Consider the following 25729-nt stretch of genomic DNA (forward strand, 5'->3'; position numbering starts at 1 on the left):
TGGTATACAATCTGGACCGGAGGCCTTGCCTTTATTGATTTAAGCTGCTTCGTTACTCAGAGGATATCTACTTCTGTGTTTCTCATCTTGACAGTTGTTCTTGAATAAAAATCAGGAATATTTACTTCGTCTTCTTTGGTGAAGGAGTTTCGGAAAACCGTTTTTAATAACTCTGCTTTAGTGGCACTGTCATCAGTGACTTCACCGTTGTTATCGCGCAGTGAAGGTATTGATTGCGTCTTGCCACTGGTGTGCTTTATGTATGACCAGAATCTCTTTGGGTTTTCTGTCAGATTTCGTGGCAGAATTTCGTTGTGGAAATTATTAAAAGCATCTCGCATTGAAGTACGCGCCATATTTGGAATTTGTGTAAAACTTTGCCAATCTTGGGGATTTTGCGATCTTCTAAATATGGCATGCATTTTTCGTTGCTTCTGCAACAACGAACTGACCCGTTTTGTGTACCCTGCGGGAACAGTACCATCACTTATTAATTTATGTGGCATATATCTCTCAATTGCTGTCGAAACTATCTCTTTGAAAACATACCACAACTTTTCTTCACTTACGTGATCAGATCGGAAGGAGTGAAGACAGTCTCTTAAAAAGGTGTTAATAGCATTTTTATCAGCTTTTTTAAATACATATACTGTGCGTTTCTTTTTGATGGTTTTAGGTGTTACGGTATTCAGCCTAGCAGCAACTGGCTTTTGGTCGCTAATCCCTGTATTCGTCACAATACTCACTATTTGGCCAGGATTATTTGTTGCTAAAAGGTCAAGTATGTTTTCGCTACCATTTACGCTTCGAGTTGGCTCATGAACTAATTGTTCAAAATAATTTTCTGAGAACGCATTCAGTACAATTTCTGATGACGTTTTATGCCTGCTGCCGGCTTTAAACGCATAATTTTTCCAGCATATCGAGGGTAGATTAAAGTCACCACCGACTATAATTGTATGAGCGGGGTACTTATTTGAAATGAGACTCAAGTTTTCTTTGCACTGTTCAGCAACTATATCTTCTGAGTCGGGGGAGTCGGTAAAACGATCCAATTAATAGTTTAGTTCGATTATCAGGTATAACCTCTACCCATACTATTTCACACGAACTATCAACTTCAATTTCGCTACAAGGCAAACTACCTCTGACAGCAATACATACTCCACCAACAACTGTATTTAATCTATACTTTCTGAACACTGTTAGATTGTTTGAAAAAAATTCGGCTGAACTTATTTCCAGCTTTAGCCAGCTTTCTGTACCTACAACTATGTGAGCTTCACTGCTTTCTGTTAGGGCTTGTAGCTCTGGTTCTTTCCCAACACAGCTACAACAGAATGAGATTTTCACACTGCAGTGGAGTGTGCGCTGATATGAAACTTCCTGGCAGATTAAAACTGTGTGCCGGACCGAGACTCGAACTCACGACCTTTGCCTTTCGCGGGCAAGTGCTCCACCATCCGAGCTACCCAAGCACGACTCACGCCCCGTCCTCACAGCTTTACTTCCGCCAGTGCCTCGTTTCCTTTCTTCCAGGAGTGCTAGTTCTGCAAGGTTCGCAGGAGAGCTTCTGTGAAGTCGGGAAAGTAGGAGACGAGGTACTGGCGGAAGTAAAGCTGTGAGGACGAGACGTGAGTCGTGCTTGGGTAGCTCAGATTGTAGAGCACTTGCCCGCGAAAGGAAAAGGTCCCGAGTTCGAATCTCGGTCCGGCACACAGTTTTAATCTGCAAGGAAGTTTCAAAGCTACAACAATTTACAACTACAATACCAATCCTTTCTACAACTACCTTACTGTGTTTTCCCTGTCCACTTTTAGACGGACGTCCCTTCTGTGGTTCCCTGAGACCCTCCAACCTAAAAAACCGCCCAGTCCCTTCCACACAGCCCCGCTACCAGTGTAGCCGCCTCCTGTCTGTAGTGGACTCCCGACCTATTAAGCGGAAACTGGAAACCCACCACCCAATGGCGCAAGTCAAACAAGTCAAAGAATCTGCAGCCCACACGGTCACAGAACCGCCTGAGCCTCTGATTCAGACCCTCCACTCGGCTCTGCACCAAAGGACCACAGTCGGTTCTATCGACGATGCTGCAGATTGTGAGCTCCGCCTTAATCTCAGAAGCAAGACTGGCAGTCTTTACCATTTCCGCTAGCCGCCCGAAACCAGACAGAATCTGCTCTGATCCAAAGCGACACACATCATTGGTATTGACATGAGCCACCACGTGCAGATGGCTGCACCCTGTACTCTTTATGGCATCCAGAAGCACCCTTTCCACATCCGGAATGACTCCCCCCGGGATGCACACGAAGTGCACACTGGCTTCCTTCCCCTCCTTCACAACCATGTTCCTAAGAGCCCCATAGCGCGCCTAACTTTGGAGCTCCCAAATACCAGCAAACCCACCCACTGTGAATGCCCAGACCTTGCGGGCTGAGAAGCTTCCTCTGGAACAGGGTGGATGACTGCATCCAGCTCAGAGACATCGTCAGCCACAGATAACGTCAGAAACCTGTTCGTCAAACGAACCGGGGAGGCGCTACGATCGGCCCCCTGGAAAGTTTTTCACTGCCTCCCACTCGACCACAGGTGAGGGGTCAGCCTCAGTGCAAGCAGTACCCTGGGCAGCCACAGCAGTGGACCGATCGGAGGACACGTGGACTTTGCTCGGCGTCCCTCGCATCCCCACGTTCGATGCACCACAGTGATGCCCCTTGGCAGCAGCCTCAAGCTGCGTGACGGAAGCCAAAGCAGCCTGGAGCTGTGAGCGAAGGGTTGCCAGCTCAGCTCGCATCTGCACACAACAAACACAGTTCCTATCCATTACTGCAGTCGCTCCTGTTTGATGCTCATAAAATTATGTAACAAGCGAAAGGTGTAATCGCCTTATTAGTAGCAGGAACTTGTGGCACTGCTCTCGCTGACGGTCTAACCGACACTGTGCTGTTCAAACCAAACAAACAAAAGCCTGTATGATACGAGGGTCGATACAAGCGTTGATAAGAACGGTGGTACTGTACACTACAATGTTATTGAAATAAAAGGTTGTGCCTAGTAAGCACCCAAACACGCAAGAAATTACAAAAATAAACTAGTAACTACCCAGATAACTGAAAATAAGTCGCTCCTGTTTGATGCTCGTAAAAATATGTAACAAGCGAACGGTGTATTCGCCTTATTAGTAGCAGGAACTCACGGCACTGCTGTCGCTGACACCCTAAGGGAAACTGCGCCTTAAACTGCTTTTCTCCCCAATTCGATCTAGTATATCTTCATTAGTTACTCGATTTACCCATTTAATCTTCAGAATTCTTCTGTAGCACCACATTTCAAAAGCTTATACTCTCTCCCCATACGAACTTCTTGTCGCTCATGTCACAATACACAACAGCCAAGAAAAATACCTCCAGGGTAGACTTCCTACCACTTAAAATAACATTGGATGTCAACAAAGTCCTCTTTTTCAGAAATCATTGTATTGTTATAGCTAGTCTGCATTTTAGTGCCCAAATAGCAAAATTAGTCTATGGTTTCTAGTGTCTCAATTTCTAGCCTATTTTCCTCATCATTGTATAATGTAATCCGGCTACATTCCATTAACCTTATTTTAGTTTTGTTGGAGTTCACCTTATAACTTCTTTTCAAGATGCATTTCTTGCTGTTCAGCTATTCTTGCAACTCCTTTGTCGTCTCTGACAGAACTACGTCATCGCCACTTCTCAAAATTCTCATTTCTTCTCTCTAAACTCTAACCCCATTCTCAAATTCTTCTTTGATTTCCTTTACTGCTTTCCAGGTTACAGATTGAAGTAAGTCAGTGATAGGCTACAATCCTGCCTCTTTCCTCAGTCATTGCTTCGCTTTCATGTTTTTCGACTGTTGTAACTGGTCTGATTTCTATATAAGCTGTAAATAACCTTTCGTTCTACGTATTTTACCCCTGCTACCTGTATAATTTCAAATGGTATATTCCAGTGCACATTGTCAACAACTTTTTCTAAAATGGTTCAAATGACTCTGAGCACTATGGGACTTAACTTCTGAGGTCATCAGTCCCCTAGAACATAGAACTACTTAAACCTAACTAACCTAAGGACACCACACACATCCATGTCCGAGGCAGTATTCGAACCTGCGACCGTAGCGGTCGCGCGGTTCCAGACTGTAGCGCCCAGAACCGCTCGACCACCCCGGCCGGCAACTTTTTCTAAATGTACAATTGCTATAAAAGTATTTTTGCCTTCCTTCAGTCTGTCTTCTAAAAGAAGTCACAGGGCCAGGATTGCATCGCATGTTTCTACATTTCTCCGGAACACCAACTATCTTCAACTTCGGCCAGTTTTTCCATTCTTCTGTAACTAATTCATGTCAGTATTTTGCGACCATGACTTATTAAATTGATGATTCAGTAATATTCACACATGCTTCAGTAATATTCACACCTCTCGCACATGTGTTCTTTGAAACTGGAATTCCTACGTCCTTCTTGAAGTTTGATGGTACAAAAATGGCTCTGAGCACTATGGGACTAAACTTCTGAGGTCATCAGTCCCCTAGAACTTAGAACTACTTAAACCTAACTAACCTAAGGACACCACCCACATCCATGCCCGAGGCAGGATTCGAACCTGCGGCCGTAGCAGCAGCGCGGTTCCGGACTGAAGCGCCTATAACCGCTCGGCCACACTGGCCGGCGAAGTTTGATGGTATTCCGCCTGTTTCACATGTCTTTCACATCAGGTGTGACACATCACCAGGTTAAATAATAAGCTATTTAGTCCACTCACCACTAGCCTACTATTTAAAAAAATGCTACTCCCTCCACCCACTTTTCCCTCCTTTCCCCAGAGCATCCATCACCACACAAAATAGCACACAAACCTACATAACAAAACAAATCAGTGTCAAAATGCATGCGGATGCCACAAAGCAAACAAAAGACCGATAAAGATACTGCGACAGGTAGTGACACTCTACCATATACAGTAAACATAGATAAGCAACACAGGGGTTAGAAAAACATACACTGGAAGCGGTGTTCATGTGAAATGTGCTCGCAAAGGCCAAAAATTGGAGATCCTTGGGCACGCAGGCCAATGAGATACAATTCCAGGGCGATACATAGGTGATAACAAGACCTAAAAAAATTGTAAACAGAACCCGACAGCAATTTAGCCTCACGAAATTTGCGCTCCAGAAAGTTGTTTCTCACCTAAGAGTAGGAGAATAACGAAAAAGCTGTAATATAGTAATATATCTAAAAACACATTTATTACACTCCTGGAAATGGAAAAAAGAACACATTGACACCGGTGTGTCAGACCCACCATACTTGCTCCGGACACTGCGAGAGGGCTGTACAAGCAATGATCACACGCACGGCACAGCGGACACACCAGGAACCGCGGTGTTGGCCGTCGAATGGCGCTAGCTGCGCAGCATTTGTGCACCGCCGCCGTCAGTGTCAGCCAGTTTGCCGTGGCATACGGAGCTCCATCGCAGTCTTTAACACTGGTAGCATGCCGCGACAGCGTGGACGTGAACCGTATGTGCAGTTGACGGACTTTGCGCGAGGGCGTATAGTGGGCATGCGGGAGGCCGGGTGGACGTACCGCCGAATTGCTCAACACGTGGGGCGTGAGGTCTCCACAGTACATCGATGTTGTCGCCAGTGGTCGGCGGAAGGTGCACGTGCCCGTCGACCTGGGACCGGACCGCAGCGACGCACGGATGCACGCCAAGACCGTAGGATCCTACGCAGTGCCGTAGGGGACCGCACCGCCACTTCCCAGCAAATTAGGGACACTGTTGCTCCTGGGGTATCGGCGAGGACCATTCGCAACCGTCTCCATGAAGCTGGGCTACGGTCCCGCACACCGTTAGGCCGTCTTCCGCTCACGCCCCAACATCGTGCAGCCCGCCTCCAGTGGTGTCGCGACAGGCGTGAATGGAGGGACGAATGGAGACGTGTCGTCTTCAGCGATGAGAGTCGCTTCTGCCTTGGTGCCAATGATGGTCGTATGCGTGTTTGGCGCCGTGCAGGTGAGCGCCACAATCAGGACTGCATACGACCGAGGCACACAGGGCCAACACCCGGCATCATGGTGTGGGGAGCGATCTCCTACACTGGCCGTACACCACTGGTGATCGTCGAGGGGACACTGAATAGTGCACGGTACATCCAAACCGTCATCGAACCCATCGTTCTACCATTCCTAGACCGGCAAGGGAACTTGCTGTTCCAACAGGACAATGCACGTCCACATGTATCCCGTGCCACCCAACGTGCTCTAGAAGGTGTAAGTCAACTACCCTGGCCAGCAAGATCTCCGGATCTGTCGCCCATTGAGCATGTTTGGGACTGGATGAAGCGTCGTCTCACGCGGTCAGCACGTCCAGCACGAACGCTGGTCCAACTGAGGCGCCAGGTGGAAATGGCATGGCAAGCCGTTCCACAGGACTACATCCAGCATCTCTACGATCGTCTCCATGGGAGAATAGCAGTCTGCATTGCTGCGAAAGATGAATATACACTGTACTAGTGCCGACATTGTGCATGCTCTGTTGCCTGTGTCTATGTGCCTGTGGTTCTGTCAGTGTGATCATGTGATGTATCTGACCCCAGGAATGTGTCAATAAAGTTTCCCCTTCCTGGGACAATGAATTCACGGTGTTCTTATTTCAATTTCCAGGAGTGTATATGCGTGCAACACACATATATTACAGATCACTGAAGATGCTCTGCAACAGAAACGCATATACCATAAAAACAAACAACCACTTATTTAGTTGCGCAGACGGATCACATCTCCAAGAAGATAATTATAATTTACTTGTTGTGCACATACATATATCTTGATCACTCCAAATAACGTTTTCTTCAGAAGCAAAATAAAAAAATTTCTGAAATAAATCTTACTTAGCTATCATGTTGACATTAATCAGGATGATTGCCTTTCTTGTAACTGTTTGTTACGAATATATGAACAGCAGTACGTCTTTTTTAAATAGGGCCCTATATTTTTTTTATTCGATAATCCACTTCGTCTCATGAAGACCAGTTCAAAAACGCATCGCTGTGTATCATACACGTAAACATGATTTTGTTGAAAACGTAACATAAAATTAACTTTGACCTTCCTGTACTAGTGTAGGAACCCAGGGTAACGTAACTCGTCTACTTGTTGGAGTTGCCAGCAAGTAAATAGAAACCCAAGGACATCCTCTGCTTGGATAGCATTGCGCCTACCCCAACAATAATACAATCAAAGTTATGATGAGATAATTTTTAATGAAGGACTGCCTTTACTATACAGAATATATCGTTTCAAAATACTACAGTACTGTACTACGTGTGTCCATATGGTAAACAAGAATACATTATTGCAATTAGTGTTCCGCTAACTTCCATTCTCCACAGATGAATAGCATTTGTACCTTTCTTTCCTTGGTGTGCACTGTAGTCACACAGACCTTCAACTGATGACAACTGAATGGATGAGCAGTGGGCATTTTCCTTGTATGACGACTGGGCCGCGGTTACAACAGGAGGAGGCGTGTATGAATTCTTCCTAAGTTTGAGCGAAAGACTTCAAATTAAGTACATTCAACCATCGAGGGATATGATCCATTTTTTACAAGACGTGAGCTTATCCCACGTATCTTAATAGCATGGTACAACAGCTTAACGGTAAGTCTGATTGTAGAGTAATTTGAACTCTGTTCGCCCCTGTGTCCATTTCAGAGACTTTGCTGAATGGAGGACTGTACATAATACAGTATAGTACGGGACGAATCACTGTACCACATGTTAATCCAAATTTCTGAGAAGGTATCCAGCAGAGAGATGGAGATTTACCTTCAAAGGAAAGAGAAGACTACGATTAAGTAACTAAAAGGAATAAATATATAAAAATTTAAGTGAAGACATGTAATAGGTGATCTGGACCGCCAGGAGTTACAACTTTTGCGTACCCTGGGTATCCTCTACGACATGTTGCATTAGAGCAAATATGTTTCTTTTCTGGAGTCATGAAATCAACGTCAGTGCCAGAAGACGTATAGTAAAGACATCGACACAAAGTGGGACTCTGAAACTTAGAATACGTTCTAAAACTATTGAAAATCAGTGCAAATTTTTAAGGGAATCCAGAAATTGCATGATTTCGGCTCTACAACCTGGTAGAGATCTGAATTCTAGAACGCTGTGCTAGTGCCGGCGGCCGCAAACCTAATGTTATCTACATTCTAAGTCGAAAAAACGAAACGTCACAATGGAATTATCTGAAATTGATAGATGTGACGTACAAACAAACAAATGATTACAGCTTCAGAAAAATTGGGTGATTTATACAAGGGAAGGAGCTTCACAACTTGTACAAGCCAAGAATGCGTTCGTCCACCTCCGACCATTATGCAAGTAGTTATTCGGCTTACCATTGGTTGACAGAGTTGATGGACTCCTCCTGAGGAATATCGTGCCAAGTTCTGTCCAACTGGCGCGTTATATCTTCCAAATCACGGGGTGGCTTTAGGGCCCTACACATAGTGCTGCAAACGTTCCAATGGGGCAGATCGGGCGATTATGCCGACAAAAGCATGGTTTGGCAACACGAAGACAAGCAGTAGAAACTCTTCCTATGTACGGACGGGCATTATCTTGATGAACTGCAAGCCCAAGATGACTTGCCATGAAGGGCAACAAAACAGACATTGAATATCGTCGACGTAGCGCTGTGCTGTAACACTGCCGCGGATGACAGCCAAAGGGGTCCTGCTATGAAAAGACATAGCACCCCAGACCATCACCCCTGGGCCGGCCGCTGTGGCCGAGCGGTTCTAGGCGCTTCAGTCTGGAACCGCGCTGCTATTGCGGTCGCAGGTTCGAATCCTGCCTCGGGCATGGATGTGTGTGATGTCCTTAGGTTAGTTAGGTTTAAGTATACTCATGCTCATAAATTAAGGATAATTGTAGAATGTGGTGCCACACAACGTGAAACTACACAAAACTAGCGCTAATAACATAGGCGCATAGGGAACACAGACGACACAGATCCGTAAGTTCAAGGTATTGGTCATAAGTTGAGAAAACCGTCCCTACACACATGTGCTACAAAACGCCCCTTTTTCCTGCACTTGTACCCCGACATCAATATGGCATATGATCACCATGCACACGTACACAGGCCGCACAACGGTTGGCATACTCTGGATCAGATGGTCGAACAGCTGCTGAGGTATAGCCTCCCATTCTTGCACCAGTGCCTGTCGGAGCTCCTGAAGTGTCCTACGGATTTGAAGATGTGCAGCGATACGTCGACCGAGAGCATCCCAGACGTGCTCAATGGGGTTTACTCGTAGATCTGGAGAACAGGCAGGCCACTCCATTCGTCTGATATCTTCTGTTTCAAGGTATTCCTCCACGATGGCAGCTCGGTGGGGCCGTGCATTATCATCCATCAGGAGGAAGGTGGGACCCACTGCACCCCTGAAAAGGCGGTGCAAAATGACGTCCCGATACACTTGACCTGTTACAGTTCCTCTGTCAAAGACGTGCAGGGTTGTACGTGCACCAATCATAATTCCACCCCACACCATCAAACCATGACCTCCATACAGGTCCCTTTCAAGGACATTAAGGGGTTGGTATCTGGTTCCTGGTTCACGCCAGATGAAAACCAGGCGAGAATCACTGTTCAGACTATACCTGGACTCGTCCGTGAACATAACCTGGGACCACTGTTCCAATGACCATGTACTGTGTTCTTGACACCAGGCTTTAAGGGCTCTCCTGTGAACAAGGGTCAGTGGAATGCACCTTGCAGGTCTCCGGGCGAATAGCGAATATACCATGTCTGTTCAGTAGTCTGTAGACTGTGTGTCTGGAGACAAATGTTCCAGTGGCTGCGGTAAGGTCCCGAGTAAGGCTACCTGCAGTGCTCCGTGGCCGTTTGCGGGCACTGATGGTGAGATGTCAGTCTTCGTGTGGTGTTGTACACTGTGGACGCCCCTTACTGTAGCACCTGGAAACGTTTCCAGTCTGCTGGAATCGTTGCCATAATCTTGAGATCACACTTTGTGGCACATGGGTGACCCGTGCTACGACCTGCTGTGTTTGGCCAGCCTCCAGTCGCCCTAGTATTCTACCCCTCATAACGACATATGTGCTCTTTGAACCATTTTCAACACACAGTCACCATTAGCACGTCTGAAAACGTTTGCACACTTACCCGCCGCACCGTACTCTGACATGCACCAACACACCTCTGCATATGTGGACTGTTGCCAGCGCCATCGTGCGACGACCGCAGGTCAGATGCACCGCATAGTCATACCCCGAGGTGACTTAAACCCGCAAAACGCCCACCACAGCGTTGTTTCACTATGTATCGGCATTATCCTTAATTTATGAGCATGAGTGTAGTTCTAAGTTCTACGGGACTGATGACCTCAGATGTTAAGTCCCATAGTGCTTAGAGCCATTTGAAACATCACTCCTGGCTGTTGGGGCTGTATAGTGGGCGACAGTCAGGATGGAACGTATTGCTGTCCAGGACGTCTCCAGACACGTCTTCGCTGGTCATCGGGGCTCAGTTCGAAGCGGGACTCACCACTGAAGACAGTTATACTCCAGTACTAGTAAGAGTCTGGAGACAGTGGGATACCAACCTGAGTGTTGCCTGCCATACTGCCCGACAACCAGGAGGGATGATCTGGGGTGCCACATCTTGTCATCCGCGGTATCCTTACGGCACAGCGGTAAGTTGACGATATTCTATGTCCATTTTTTCCCTTAATGGCAACCATCCTCGGCCTACACATCAGCAAGTTAATGCCCCGCCAGCACACTGCTAGAGTTTCTACTGCTTATAATCGCGCTTGCGAAACCCTAGCTTGGCCAGCAAGGTCGCCAGATCTAACCGCAGTTGAGAACGTTTGGAGCAGTATGGGCAGGGATCACCAACCAGATAGGGATTTTGAGGCGCCAGGGATGGACCAACGCGTTATTGACTTGCTTATCTGTGGAGCTCTTTCTCTTGTTCTGAAGTTGTAATCACTTGTTAGTGTTGTTAAAACTGGTAAAAGTATGTAATCTAGGATGCAAGAAGAAGAAGATTTCATGATATTAGTCAGTTAGCGGGTAAAATATTTTTTATGTATATGTAACAAACAAGTCTTCTCGAATTACGCGTGAAGCGATTTCTTCCTTTTATTTTGTTGTTTTCGCTAATACCTCCACAACTACTTCTTAGTCCGCTCTTTGTAACCCGTACTGCGTTCTCTTGTTTCTAGTTACTAGGTCAAAGGGCATATTCCTAATGTTATTGAAAGTTGCGGCGGCGCGATTCTTTCCGTCCCTTTACGACGAACGTGCACCTACCTGTGAACATTGTCTCAGAATATCATCAGTAGGGAAGCCGAGCGAAACCTACTGTACTTCGACGTGAACCAGGCTGCAATTAAAGTCACTAATCTACGTTTCGGGAGAAAGTTTTCACACGAAATGAACGGTTGGAAATTTTGTCCTCAGTTAATATATTCTGAAACTAATGTGAACAAGTATCACTGCCAAGCCCGTGCTAGTCTTAACACAGTCACTCACAATCCCTTTCACTCACGTTAGCAAGTTTATGGTGTTGCATTTCCCGAAAACGTAATAGCTACAAGAATACTGATTGTTTTTGATTGATAATGCTCGCCAAATATTAAGTCTGTCGGTACCAAATGTAGTCACAGTTTTTAGCCACTGACCTGCTCAATACGCGACGCGGAATATATGTCTTTTCTCGTCACAAAACTTACTTAAAATTTCCGAAATTTCTACACGCCCATCGGAATAATTATGCCGTCACTTTACCACACTTTCGATGTATGAAACACTGCTAGATCCGGCAGCTTATCATTTCCATCGGAACTACTACTACACACGTCCAATCTGTTTCATGGCTAGGCTGCCACTCCTCTCTAAAATACTCTAAGTCTTCTCTACCAGCAGAGAAAGGCGCGCGAAGACTACTGCTTTACCACTGGTCAGTTTACTCAACAGCCAATAGCAAAACAACACTCTCCCGCGTCAGTCCGCGCTTTTCATCAATAACCAATCGCAAAATAGTAAACCTAACGACTGCACGTTTTACCAACGTAATTATCTAATATGCTGAAGTTTTGTTTATTCATAAAGTTATTTACTATTGTTATTTATACCTGAATTAACTTTCCCTTTACCATAAACTTACTTTACAAATCTATGCTACAAAAATCCCCTTTGTCCATATCCATACTTCTTCGAAATGTTCCCGCACTAAATCCTAGTACATAACTCGTTAAACAATTATCTTCATGTTAACCTTAAACCACACTCACGCGCCATTCATACTGCTAAAACACGTTTATAATATTTTACATACAAAAAAAGACATAATAACACTCTATGAAAATACTAGAATAGTTTATGAAAAAGATTCTATTACTTTAGTGCACTCTAGTGGGCACAATCGAAACTAAAATCACAGTCCCCCTATCCAATATTGTCCTCTATCGGCTGATACATGAACTACGTGCGCGTCCAGTTTCGCATCACCATCTGTCACTATCCAGCTCTGAGACACATCTCCCACGTAACCGCCTCCAAGGCAGGATCGGTATACGGCGCTACGCCTCGAAGTGTCTGCACGAAATTGGTGCTGCATACGCCTGCAAATCTCAGTAGTATGCTCCTCCTCTGCACTCTGTGTAGGATTCGTTTAGTTGTAACTAGTCTTGCCGCGAGGTCTCACACACTTTCAGCCGGCTGCAGGGCAGCTGTTGAGAGAGTGACACTTGCCGGCAGGGCTTGGAGCTGAAGGGCCAGATGGTGCCGTGTCCAGAGTCGGGGTCGCTGCTGTTCGTGGGCTCGCCCGACCTGGACGGGCTCGAGGGCCTCACCAGCCACGGGCTCTTCATCTCGGACATCCCGCTACACGACGCCACGAGGGACGTCATCCTGGTGGGCGAGCAGGCGCGAGCGCAGGTGAGCGGGCGTCTCCTCACAGGTCTGGCACTGTGCTCCGCTTCCCTGTAACCCACAGCCGTCTCTTCACCTCACCTTCACCTCAACAGCTCCCTAGCCAACTCCAGGCCTCCTCATTTACTGTTGTCACTGGCTAGATGAACACATACGAGGTGCGACAATAAAGTAATGAGACTGATGTGGAAAAAAAAATGTTGCTTACCGTTTTAGTCAAGTTTAGTGTTGTCTCCTTCAAAGTAGTTCCCTTCTGATTGCACACACTTTTTCCAGCGCTTCTGCCATTGATGGTAACATTTCTGGAACTCATCTTCTGTGATATGGCTCTGAGCACTATGCGACTTAACTTCTGAGGTCATCAGTCGCCCAGAACTTAGAACTAATTAAACCTAGCCTAAGGACATCACACACATCCATGCCCGAGGCAGGATTCGAACCTGCGACCGTAACGGTCGCTCGGCTCCAGACTGTAGCGCCTAGAACCGCACGGCCACTCCGGCCGGCGTTCTGTGATATCCTCCAAGACCCTCGTCACAGCTTTTTGGACGTCTTGTGTTGTTTGAAAATGGTGTCCCTTGGCCGCTGTTTTGACTCTTAGAAAAAAGTCGCACGGAGCGATATGTGGTGAATAAGGTGGCTGTGGTACTACTGAAATTTGTTTTGAGGTTAAAAATTGCTGTACTGACAGAACAGTATGGGATGGCGCATTATCGTGATGCAGAATCCAATTATCAGCAATGTTGGCACAGGCACGAAGAACTCTTTTACGAAGTCTTTCTAAAATTCCTTTGAAGTAATATTGGTTAGCTGTTTGTCCAGGAGGCACCCACTCTTTATGAACAATTCCCTTGGAATCAAAGAACCACACAAGTATTCATCTCACTTTTGACTTTGACATACGAGCTTTTTTAGTCTGGGTGATCTCTTTGAGCACCATTGCGAACTTTGGCATTTTGTCTCTGGATCGTACTGAAAAAAACAACTTTCATCACCAGTGATAACACGGCTCAACAATTGTGGATTGATTTCCGTCTGCTCTAACAGATCGGCTGCCACATTTTTCCGTGTTTCTCGCTGTTATGGTGTGAGATTTTTGGGGACAATTTTTGCACAAATCTTTCTCATACCAAGATCTTCAGTTATTATTAGACGAGCCCTTTCTCGATTGATGTTCAGTTCTTGTGCAATCATTTTTAGAGATAAATTTCGATCAGATCGTACTAGTTCACCCACCATGGCCAAGTTGACATCGGTCAGTGAGGTTGATGGTCGTCCACTGCGGTCTTCATCGTAATATTCGTTCTACCTTCACTAAACATTTTATGCCAACGAAAAACTTGAACTCTTGACATAACCTCCACTCCAAAAGCCTTCTGAAGCTTACCGTAAGTTGTCGTCGCGTTTTCACCCAATTTAACGCAAAAAGAAATAGCATACCGTTGCGCAGTATTATGCGGTTCCGTTTCCGTGACGAGAGACACAAACACGTGTTAACTTATTACAGCATAACTCACGACTGAGCAGTTGCATCGATGTGCCGCTTGGACTAGAAGAAGCTTATAGACCAATGTCAAAGATATTGTGCCTACGCAAGCCTGCAGGGATGACACATTTTGCAAAGAAAATCAGTCTCATTACTTTACTGTCGCACCTCATGTACCTTTTGTTCCATAGGCCCATAGTGAGGTGATCCTCAATGATGTATTGGGTCGGCACTTAAGTTCGTGCCGTTATTACAATGCTACCATTTTATTTCTGTTGTTAATATGCACTGCGTTACATTACAGCACACAATAACAAGCCTGATACACTAATTATTGATGTGATCTCCATCTTCGTCTATGACCGCCTGCTAGCGTTGAGGCAGGAGTTCTGTGCTTTATCTGCGTAACTGTTGGGGTTTCGAGTTGAAGAAATCTTCTAGCCAGTTCCTAAGAGAAGCTTCATCATGAAATACTGTAATTGGTTTACAAAACTTTTTATTTTATTTTGGGAACTAAAACTTTAACTAAACTGGTTTGCTAGTTTTTGACTTTGTGTGTGTGTTTGTGTTGTCCCTGGACAATGCAATGTAATTACGAAAACGCTATCTGATAAAAAGAGTCGTCAAATGTTTGAAACTGCGCAACTGTAGTTTAATTAACTTGCACTAAAATAATCAGAAAAGATAAAACTGTATACTAAATAAGTTGTCCAATGAAATGTGGTATTGCGTAGTGCTGTGAACGGTGCTAAATGCGTGACGTCACAGTACTCGACTTGCAGTTCCAACACTCAAGGTCTAAAGAACAAAAATGTTACACAAAATTGTAAATCGTATTTTGAAACAATAAATAACCAAATTGCTTTTCCAGAAAAGCCCTGTGAATTTCCGTGTGCAAACTGACTACTGACTAAATAAAATTCCAAACACTAGATGAGACAAACGCAAATAAAGCACTCCACTGTAGGCATAAGAAATGAACTCAGAACTGACCTTCACCTAAACTGAGCCTGATATTAATTTTCAAAAGGAAAGCTTAACTGTGAATGACTTTATTGTCCTGACTGTAATGTAAATCTGGCCCTAAGAAATTTTCATAGCTTGCCTGTGGTAACAGAAACTCGTTACTGCTTTAAAGTGGTCAACATTAAAAATACAGAACAGCAACAAACCAGCTAAAGACAAAGAAAGCCTTTCGGAGTGCAACGCAATGACATGCAACTATGCTAAGCCCATTTAGCTTTAGATTTACTTTTGTGCGACTGTGTTCCGCTCAATTCAATACAGCGACAACATTATTACAAAACCAAACTTTCGTGAAGAGACAGTGAAGAACATTCAGTTTACTGAAAGATTTAAAAGACACTAACACTCAAAAACTGCACTGAAAACTGCATTGAACCTCTGATACCTTAACTGTTGTCATCATCTTTACAGAAATCACTTACACAAATATACATCCCCCCCCCCCCACCCCACCCCTGAATGATGGACCTTGCCGTAGGTGGGGACGCTTGCATGCCTAAGCGATACAGATGGCCGTACCGTAGGTGCAATCACAACGCAAGGATGTCTGTTGAGAGGTCAGACGAACGTGTGGTTCCTGAAGATGGGGAGCAGCCTTTTCAGTAGTTGCAAGGGCTGACTGATCTGGCCTTGTAACATCAATCAAAAAGGCCTTTATGTGCTGGTACTGCGAACGGCTGAAAGCAAGGGGAAACTACAGCCGTAATCTTTCTCGGGGGCATGCAGCTCTACTGTATGGTTAAATGATGATGGCGTCCTCTTGGGTAAAACATAGTCCCCCATTCGGATCTCTGGGTGGAGACTACTCAGGAGAAACAAAACTGGCATTCTACGGTTGGGAGGGTGGAATATCAGATCCCTCAATAGGGCAGGTAGGTTAGAAAATTTAGAAAGGGAAATGGATAGATCAAAGTTGGATATAGTGGAAATTAGTGAAGTTCGGTGGCAGGAGGAACAAGATTACTGGCCAGCTGAATACATGGTTATAAATACAAAATCAAGTAAGGGTAATGCAGGAGTAGGTTTAATAATGAATAGTTAACGCATTACTGTAGCCAAGATAGACACGAAGCCTACCCCTACGCCAGCAGTACAAGTTTATATGCCAACTAGTTCCGCAGGCGATGAAGAGATTGAAGAAATGTATGATGCGATAAAAGAAATTATTCAAATTGTTAAAGGAGACGAAAATTTAATAGTCATTCGGGACGGGAATTTGACGGTAGGAAAAGTAAGAGAAAGAAAAGTAGTAGGTGAATATGAACTGGAAGTAAGGAATCAAAAAAGAAGCCGCTTGGTATAATTCTGCACACAGCACAACTTCATCATAGTTGATACTTGGTTTAAGAATCATGAAAGAAGGTTGGATGGCCGGCCGCTGGTGGCCGAGCGGTTCTGGCGCTACAGTCTGGAACCGCGCGACCGCTACGGTCGCAGGTTCGAATCCTGCCTCGGGCATGGATGTTTGTGTTGTCCTTAGGTTAGTTAGGTTTAAGTAGTTCTGAGTTCTAGGGGACTTATGACCTCAGCAGTTGAGTCCCATAGTGCTCAGAACCATTTTTTTTGAAGGTTGGATGCATGGAAGAGACCTGCAGACACTGGAAGGTTTCAAATATGTTATATAATGGTAAGACAGAGATTTAAGAAGCAGGTTTTAAATTGTAAGACATATCCAGGAGCAGATGTGGACTCTGACCACAATTTATTGGTTATAAACTGTAGTTTAAAATTGAAGAAACTGCAAACAGGTAGGTATTTAAGGAGATGGGACGTGAATAAACTAAAAGAACAAGAGGTTGTAGAGATATTCAGAGCCCTAGGGAACGATTGACAAGAGCAGGGGAAAGAAATACAGTAGAAGAAGAATGGGTAGCTTTGAAAGATGAAATAGTGAAGGCAGCAGAGGATCAAGTAGATAAAAAGACGAGGGCTAGTAGAAATCCATGGGTAACAGAAGCGATATTGAATTTAATTGATGAAAGGAGAAAATATAAAAACGCCGTAAATGAAGCAGGCGAAAAAGAATAGAAACGTCTCAAAAATGAGATCGACAGGAAATGCAAACTGACTAAGCAGTGATGGCTAGAGGACAAATGTAAGGACGTAGAAGTAAATGTCACTAGGGTAAGATAGATACTGCCTACAGGAAAATTAAAGAGACCTTTGAAGAAAAGAGAACCACCTATATCAGTATCAAGAGCTCAGATGGAAAACCAGTCCTAAGCAAAGAAGGGGTAGCAGAAAGGTGAAAGGAGTATATAAAGGGTCTATACAAAGTCAATGTACTTGAGGGCAATATTATGGAACTGGAAGAGGAAGTAGATGTAGAGGAAATGGGAGATATGATACTGCGTGAAGAATTTGACAGAGCACTGAAAGACCTAAGTCGAAACAAGGCCCCAGGATTAGACAACATTTCACTAGAACTACTGATAGCCTTGGGTAAGCCAGCCATGACAGAACTATTACATTTGGCGAGCAAGATGTATGAGACAGGCGAAATACCCTCAGACTTCAAGATGAATATAATAATTCTAATCCCAAATAAAGCAGGTGTTGACAGGTGTGAAAACTGCCGAACTATCAGTTTAATAAGTCACGGTTGCAAAATACTAACACGAATTCTGTACAGACGAATGGGAAAACTGGTAGAAGCCGATCTCGGGGAAGATCTGTTTTGATCCGTAGAAATGTTGGAACACGCGAGGCAAGACTGACCCTATAACTTATCTTAGAAGATAAGGAAAGGCAAACCTTCCTGTCTAGCATTTGTAGACTTAGAAAAAGCTCTTGACAATGTTGACTGGAATACTCTCTTTCAAATTCTGAATGCGGCAGGGGTAAAATACAGGGAGCGAAACGCTGTTTACAATTTGTACAGAAACCAAATGGTAGTTACAAGAGTCGAGGGGCACGAAAGGGAAGCAGCGATTGAGAAGGGAGTGAGACAGGGTTGTAGCCTATGCTCAAAGCCTATCCCCGATGTTAATCAATCTGTATATTGAGGAAGCAGTAAAGGAAACAAAAGAAAAATTCGGAGCAGGAATCAAAATCTATGGAGATGAAATAAAAACTTTGAAGTTTGCTGACGACATAGTAATTCTGTCAGAGGTAGCAAGGGACCTGGAAGAGCAGTTGAATGAAATGGACAGTGTCTTGAAAGGAGGATATAAAATGAACGTCAACAAAAGCAAAACAAAAATAATGGATGTAGTCGAATTAAATCAAATGATCCTACGGGAATTAGATTACCATACGAGACATTAGAGTTTTGCTACTTGGGCAGTAAAATAACAGATGATGGCTGAAGTAGAGAGGATATAAAATGTAGACCGGCAATGGCAAGAAAAGCATTTCTGAAGAAGAGAAATTTATTAATAGCGAACATATATTTAAGTGTTAGTAAGTCGTTTCTGAAGGTATTTGTCGACAGTGTAGCCATGAATTGAAGTGAAACATGGACGATGAACAGTTTAGATAGAAACAGAATAGAAGCTTCCGAAATGTGGTGCTACAGAAGAATACTGAAGATTCGATGGGTAGATCACGTAACAAATGAGGAGATTCTGTATAGAATTGGGGAGAAGAGGAATTTGTGTCACAACTTGACTAGAAGAAGGGATCTGTTGGTAGGACACATTCTGCGGTATCAATGGATCACCAATTTAGTATTGGAGGGCAGCGTGCAGGGTAAAAATCGTAGAGGGAGACTAAGATATGAATACATTAAGCAGATTCAGAAGAATGTAGGTCGCAGTAGGTACTGGGAGATGCAGAACCTTACACAGGACAGAGTAGCATGGAGAGCTGCATCAAACCAGTTTCTGGACTGAAGACCACAACAACAAAAACTATTTTTCTTACAACTTGCGTTATTTCATGACAATTTAGTCACGTTACAGAATCGAAATATACGAGAATGTTATTGCAGGAGACCATCCGCAAGACAAAATACATATTTCATTGTAAGGTATTTAAAAAATTCGGTTCCTTTAAAGCAGACGTTTGGTTTATTTTCTATTGCGAACCTTACTACACTGAAGAGCCAAAGAAACTGGTACACCTGCCAAATATCGTGTACGGCCCCCGAGAGTACGCTGAAGTGGCGCAACACAACGTGGCATGGACTCACTGCCGTCTGAAGTAGTGCTGGAGGGAACTGACACTATGAATCCTGCAGTGCTGTCCATAAATCCGTAAGAGTACGAGGGGCTTGAGACCTCTTCCGAACAGCACTTGCAAGGCATCCCAGATATGCTCAATAATATTCATGTGTGCGGAGTTTGGTGGCCAGCGGAAATGTTTAAACTCAGAAGAGTGTTCCTGGAGCCACTCCGTATTAATTAAGGACGGGACGTTCGGGGTGTCGCATTGTTCTGCTGGAATTGCCCAAGTTCGTCGGAGTGTACAATGGACATGAATGGATGCAGGCGATCAGACTGGATGCTTACGTACGTGTCACCTGTCAGAGTCGTATCTAGACGTATCACTCTCACTGTACGCTCCCTACACCATTACAGAGCCTCCACCAGCTTGAACAATCTCTCGCTGACGTGCAGGATCTATGGATTCATAGGCTGTTTCCCATACACGTACATGTCCATCCGCTCGATACAATTTGAAACGAGACTCGTCCGACCTGGCAACACGTTTCTACAGTCCAATGTCGATGTTGACGGGATCAGGCGAGGCGTAAGGCTTTGTGTCGTGCAGTCATCAAGGGTACACGAGTGGGCCTTCTTCTCCGAAAGCCCATATCGATTATGTTCAGTTGAATGGTTCGCACGCTGACACTTGTTGATGGCCCAGCACTGAAATCTGCAGCAATTTGTACACTCGTGAAATTGTTGTACGGAAAAATCCGCACTTCATCGTTACCTCGGAGATGCTCTGTCCCATCGCTCGTGCGCCGACTATAACACCACGTTCAAACTCCGTTAAATCTTGGTAACCTGGCATTGTATCAGCAGTAACCGATCTAACAACAGCGCCAGACCCTTGTTGTCTTATACAGGCGTCGCCGGCCGCAGCGCCGTATTCTTCCTGTTTACATATATCTGTGTTTGAATACGTATCCCTGTACCAGTTTCTTTGGCGCTTAAGTGTATAATCTACGCTTCCTGCATTATCTCTGTCAGCTGAGGGATGCAAGTTTGGGAAGATGTTGTGTAGCATCTCGAAAACCGAATTGAAGGTGGGTTAACGCAATTTGATACACGAATTTCTGTGTATTAACATGTCTTGTAGCAAAATTGCATTAAACTGTTGTACAGAGCATTTTATATGCTGTTGGATGTGTGAGTAACTAATCACGACCGAGCAAGGTGGCGCAGTGGCTGACACACTGGACGCGGATTCGGGAGGACGACGGTTCAATCTCGCGTCAGGAGATCCCGATTTAGGTTTTCCGTGGTTTCCCTAAATCACTTCAGCCAAATGCCGGGATGGTTCCTTTGAAAGGGCGCGGTCGACTTCCTTCCCCATCCTTCCCTAATCCGATGGAACCGATGACCTCGCTGTTTGGTCCCCTCCCCCGAATCAATCAATCAAACAATCAGATAAGAATCTTTGTGTCTTACCTTTGCACCCACATGCAACATTTCTATACATGTAGCTATTTCTGTAACATGCGTTGATTATCCCTCGAAGCACTGGCGATGCTGATTTCTCCTCCGTCTTGTTTTTGTTTCGTTTTTTCGCTTAGTTTGAGAGAAGAAGATAAAACTCTGTTCCTCCGGACGCTGGACCTGATCTCCAAAAATACTTAAATTTAAATGTAGAATAAGCTGTCAGTAATTAAAGCTACAGTTATTCATTTTAAATGTTATGTAATGAAACATAGTCCAGTTGTACGAGAGGTGGAACTTTAATAGTGGCAACTATTTATTTACAGCTCATACAAAATAGATACGTGTTTCAAAGCTTTACTGAACTTCAAAGAAGTCACCAGCATTGAGTTTAACCCGTTTCCAGCAATGTGGAAATCGTAGGATACTCTTAGCAGTGCCTGTTGTGTTGGCAGTTCTAGCGGCGCAGTGTATTGCCGGACGAAATTGTAGCAGTTCTGAAACGAATGCCGTGAAGTATTTCCTTCAGTTTAGAAATCGAGTTGAACTCACGAGGGCTTACGTCAGGGGAGTGCAGTAGGTGGTATAGCACTTAGCAGCCCCATCAGTGAAACAAATTAGTAACAACTTGCACTGTACGTGCTTGAGCATTGTCCTGCAAAACGATGGCCAGGTCCTGCAGAAATTGTCATCATTTCTGTCTCTAAGCTTGCCGTCGGTTGTGTTCCAAAAATGAACAGCATAGAGACAGAAGTGATGACACTTTCTGCAGGACCTGACCATCGTTTTGCAGGAAAATGCTCAAGTTCGTACAGTGCAAGCTATTACTGATTTGTCTGACTGATGGGGCTGATAAGTGCTGTACCATGTGCTTCACTCCCCTGACTTAAGCCCTCATGAGTTCAACTTGATTTCTAAACTGAAGGAAACACTTCACAGCATTCGCTTCAGAACTGCTACAAATTTGTCGGGCAATAGACCGCGCTGCTCGAACTGTCAATACAACTGGCACTGTTAAGAGTATCCTATGACTTCCACATCGCTGGGAACGGGTTATACACAATGCTGGTGACTACTTTGAAGGTCAGTAAAACTTTAAAACAGGTATCAATTTTGTACGTGCTGTAAATAAATAGTTGCCAGTACTAAAGTTACAACCCTCGTACAACACTTAATACAGCATGAGAAACAACCAAAAACGCAGATCTAGAAAATAATTTGTGTCGAAATTTCTTACAGGTTTGGTTTTATAATGTCGGTTTGAGATGCAAAAAATAATAAATGCCGCAGTTTACAGTGCCAAGAAGATGTTAGTTGTCCATAAGCCTAAAAAAATGTGTGTGAAATCTTATGGGACTTAACTGCTAAGGTCATCAGTCCCTAAGCTTGCACACTACTTAACCTAAATTATCCTAAGGACAAACACACACACCCATGCCCGAGGGAAGACTCTAACCTCCGCCGGGATCAGCCGCACAGTCTATGACTGTAGCGCCTTAGACCGCTCGACTAATCCCGCCCAGAGGTCCATAAGTAATTTTATGGATGTAGACCAGTATGAATTTTCTGCTGTCTGCCCAAGCCGATCGGTGTAGAGGATGCCTAGGCACTCCACTTGTGAAAACTCTTCTTCAGACCTTGCAGCCAATATCACAAGGCAAAGTTCTCTCTTTATAGCGACTAGTGACTTACAAAACAATCTTACATCCATTAAAGACTGTTTTACTAAAACGTGTCCATTGAGCACTGTTACACGACTATGATCGCCAAAATAACTGCTGCTGCGTGGCTGCCACAACGTGTAGCGTGCTTTCTTACGGACAGGTGAACAAATCTTAGATTGCCAGAAAAAAATTGACTCACTTGTAGAAGTTTCCATTTCAATCAATATTTATTGTTGCTACAGTGCACGTGGAGTGCATGAAATGATAATGTTTACAGAACTACAGGATAAGTGGCGCTGAAGTATCCACCCATACTGAAACACCCAAAACGGTACGTGATGTAGCGTTCACGGGCGGCAAAGCAGGCGCTGAATCTGGCATCCAGTCGATCGTACAGATAGCGAATACTGTCCCGGAAGACGTAATTCCACACATACTCCACCTGTTCATGTAGTTCAGTAAGAGTTGTTGACTGACGAGTCGTACGAGTCGCTTCTCGTCCCATCATATCCCACAATTGTTCGATTGGAGACAAGTCCGGAGATCGTGCTCGTCTGGGAGATTGCTGCACGTCTTGTAGAGCTCGATGTGTTTCATGGGCTCTGTGTGAGTGAGCATTACCCTTTTGGAACAGCACATCACCTTCCTGTTGCGACAACGGCAAAGGAACGGGTCTAACAACATTTTGCATGTTCCGAGATCTGATTAGCGACTCCTCCAGAAACGCGAAACATGAAATCACTCAACAGAGGAAAGTCCACTGGACCTGACGGGATACCAGTTCGATTCTACACAGAGTACGCGAAAGAACTTGCCCCCCTTCTAACAGCCGTGTACCTAAAGTCTCTAGAGGAACGGAAGGTTCCAAATGATTGGAAAAAAGCACAGGTAGTCCCAGTCTTCAAGAAGGGTCGTCGAGCAGATGCGCAAAACTATAGACCTATATCTCTGACGTCGATCTGTTGTAGAATTTTAGAACATGTTTTTTGCTAGCGTATCATGTCGTTTCTGGAAATCCAGAATCTACTCTGTAGGAATCAACATGAATTCCGGAAACGGCGATCGTGTAAGACCCAACTCGCTTTATTTGTTCATGAGACCCAGAAAATATTAGATACAGGCTCCCAGGTAGATGCCATTTTCCTTGACGTCCGGAAGGCGTTCGATACAGTTCCGCATTGTCGCCTGATAAACAAAGTAAGAGCCTACAGAATATCAGACCAGCTCTGTAGCTGGATTGAAGAGTTTTCAGCAAACAGAACACAGCGTGTTGTTCTCAATGGAGAGACGTCTACAGACGTTAAAGTAACCTCTGGCGTGCCACAGGGGATTGTTAAGGGACCATTGCTTTTCACAATATATATAAATGACCTAGTAGATAGTGTCGGAAGTTCCATGCGGCTTTTCGCGGATGATGCTGTAGTATACAGAGAAGTCGCAGCATTAGAAAATTGCCGCGAAATGCAGGAAGATCTGCAGCGGATAGGCACTTGGTGCAGGGAGTGGCAACTGACCCTTTACATAGACAAATGTAATGTATTGCGAATACATAGAAATAAGGATCCTTTATTGTACGATTATATGATAGCGGAACAAACACTGGTAACAGTTACTTCTGTAAAATATCTGGGAGTATGCGTACGGAACGATTTGAAGTGGAATGATCATATAAAATTAATTGTTGGTAAGGCGGGTGCCAGGTTGAGATTCATTGGGAGAGTCCTTAGACAATGTAGTCCATCAAAAAATGAGGTGGCTTACAAAACACTCGTTAGACCTATACTTGAGTATTGGTCGTCAGTGTGGGATCCGTACCAGGTCGGGTTGACAGAGGAGGTAGGGAAGATCCAAAGAAGAGCGGCGCGTTTCGTCACAGGGTTATTTAGCAAGCGTGATAGCGTTACGGAGATGTTTAGCAAACTCAAGTGGCAGACTCTGCAAGAGAGGCGCTCTGCATCGCGGTGTAGCTTGCTGTCCAGGTTTTGAGAGGGTGCGTTTCTGGATGAGGTATCGAATATATTGCTTCCCCCTACTTATACCTCCCGAGGAGATCACAAATGTAAAATTAGAGAGATTCGAGCGGGCACGAAGGCTTCCCGGCAGTCGTTCTTCCCGCGAACCATACGCGACTGGAACAGGAAAGGGAGGTAATGACAGTGGCACGTAAAGTGCCCTCTGCCACACATCGTTGGGTGGCTTGCGGAGTATAAATGTAGATGTAGGTGTAGAACTGGAGTTGCAGCTTATCGCACCCCAAACCATCAGTCCTGGTGTTGGCCCAGTGTGTCGGGCGAATGCACTCAACGATACAGCGCTCACCAGCTCTACATCGTACACGCAAATCGCCATCACCTGCGAGCAAGTAGAATCTGCTTTCATCACTGAAGACCACGGCGCGTCATACCATCTCCCAAGTGATCCTCTGGCCATTCGAGCCATGTACGGTGATACTGTGGGGTGAGTAGAAGACAGGCTAGAGGTCAGCGTGCCCATACTCCCACTGCTAATAATCGTTTCGCAACCGTGTTGAAATGTCTGGGCTCACAAGCCTTCGTGTCTGTGGTGTGGTAGCTGTATGATCTTCCACTGCCGCGCTTACAATGCGACGATCCTGGCGAGGGTGTGTGCTATGTGGACGTCCAGTACCTGGTAAACGGGCGTGAGGATGGCCATGTGACCAATGAGAGCAGCATCGTTGCACAGCTGACGCAGCACGTGTAACTTGTGTGGTAATTCTCCGAAAGGATCATCCCTCCACCCGGAAGGCCACAAGCGTACCCCTTTCAACTTCGCTTTTGCTGTAGGTAGCACGAGTGCCTCTCCGTGGCATTGTTACCTGCTCGCTTCACAGGTTTGCATCACACTGAACCTTCTGGCTGTGAACATTTCCTATTAAAGTGTAGACACAGATGGCACTCTGGTAGCAATACTGCTACGCTGTTAGCGGACGACTTTGAAAGCATTATCAGTACATCTGCTA

The 25729-nt window shown here is 44.9% G+C and overlaps 1 protein-coding gene across 1 annotated transcript in view; it reads left to right on the forward strand.

Annotated features, from left to right (window-relative positions):
* The window catches only part of LOC126199652 (head-specific guanylate cyclase-like), a 332527-nt gene that overhangs the window by 124369 nt on the left and 182429 nt on the right, over window positions 1-25729 (forward strand). Inside the window, exon 3 of the mRNA XM_049936580.1 lies at window positions 12833-13012. Coding sequence (XP_049792537.1) covers window positions 12833-13012 — 180 coding nt within the window. The remainder of the gene's footprint in view (window positions 1-12832; window positions 13013-25729) is intronic.

The sequence above is a fragment of the Schistocerca nitens genome, chromosome 8 (genome assembly GCF_023898315.1).
Source record: "Schistocerca nitens isolate TAMUIC-IGC-003100 chromosome 8, iqSchNite1.1, whole genome shotgun sequence".
NCBI lineage: Eukaryota > Metazoa > Arthropoda > Insecta > Orthoptera > Acrididae > Schistocerca > Schistocerca nitens.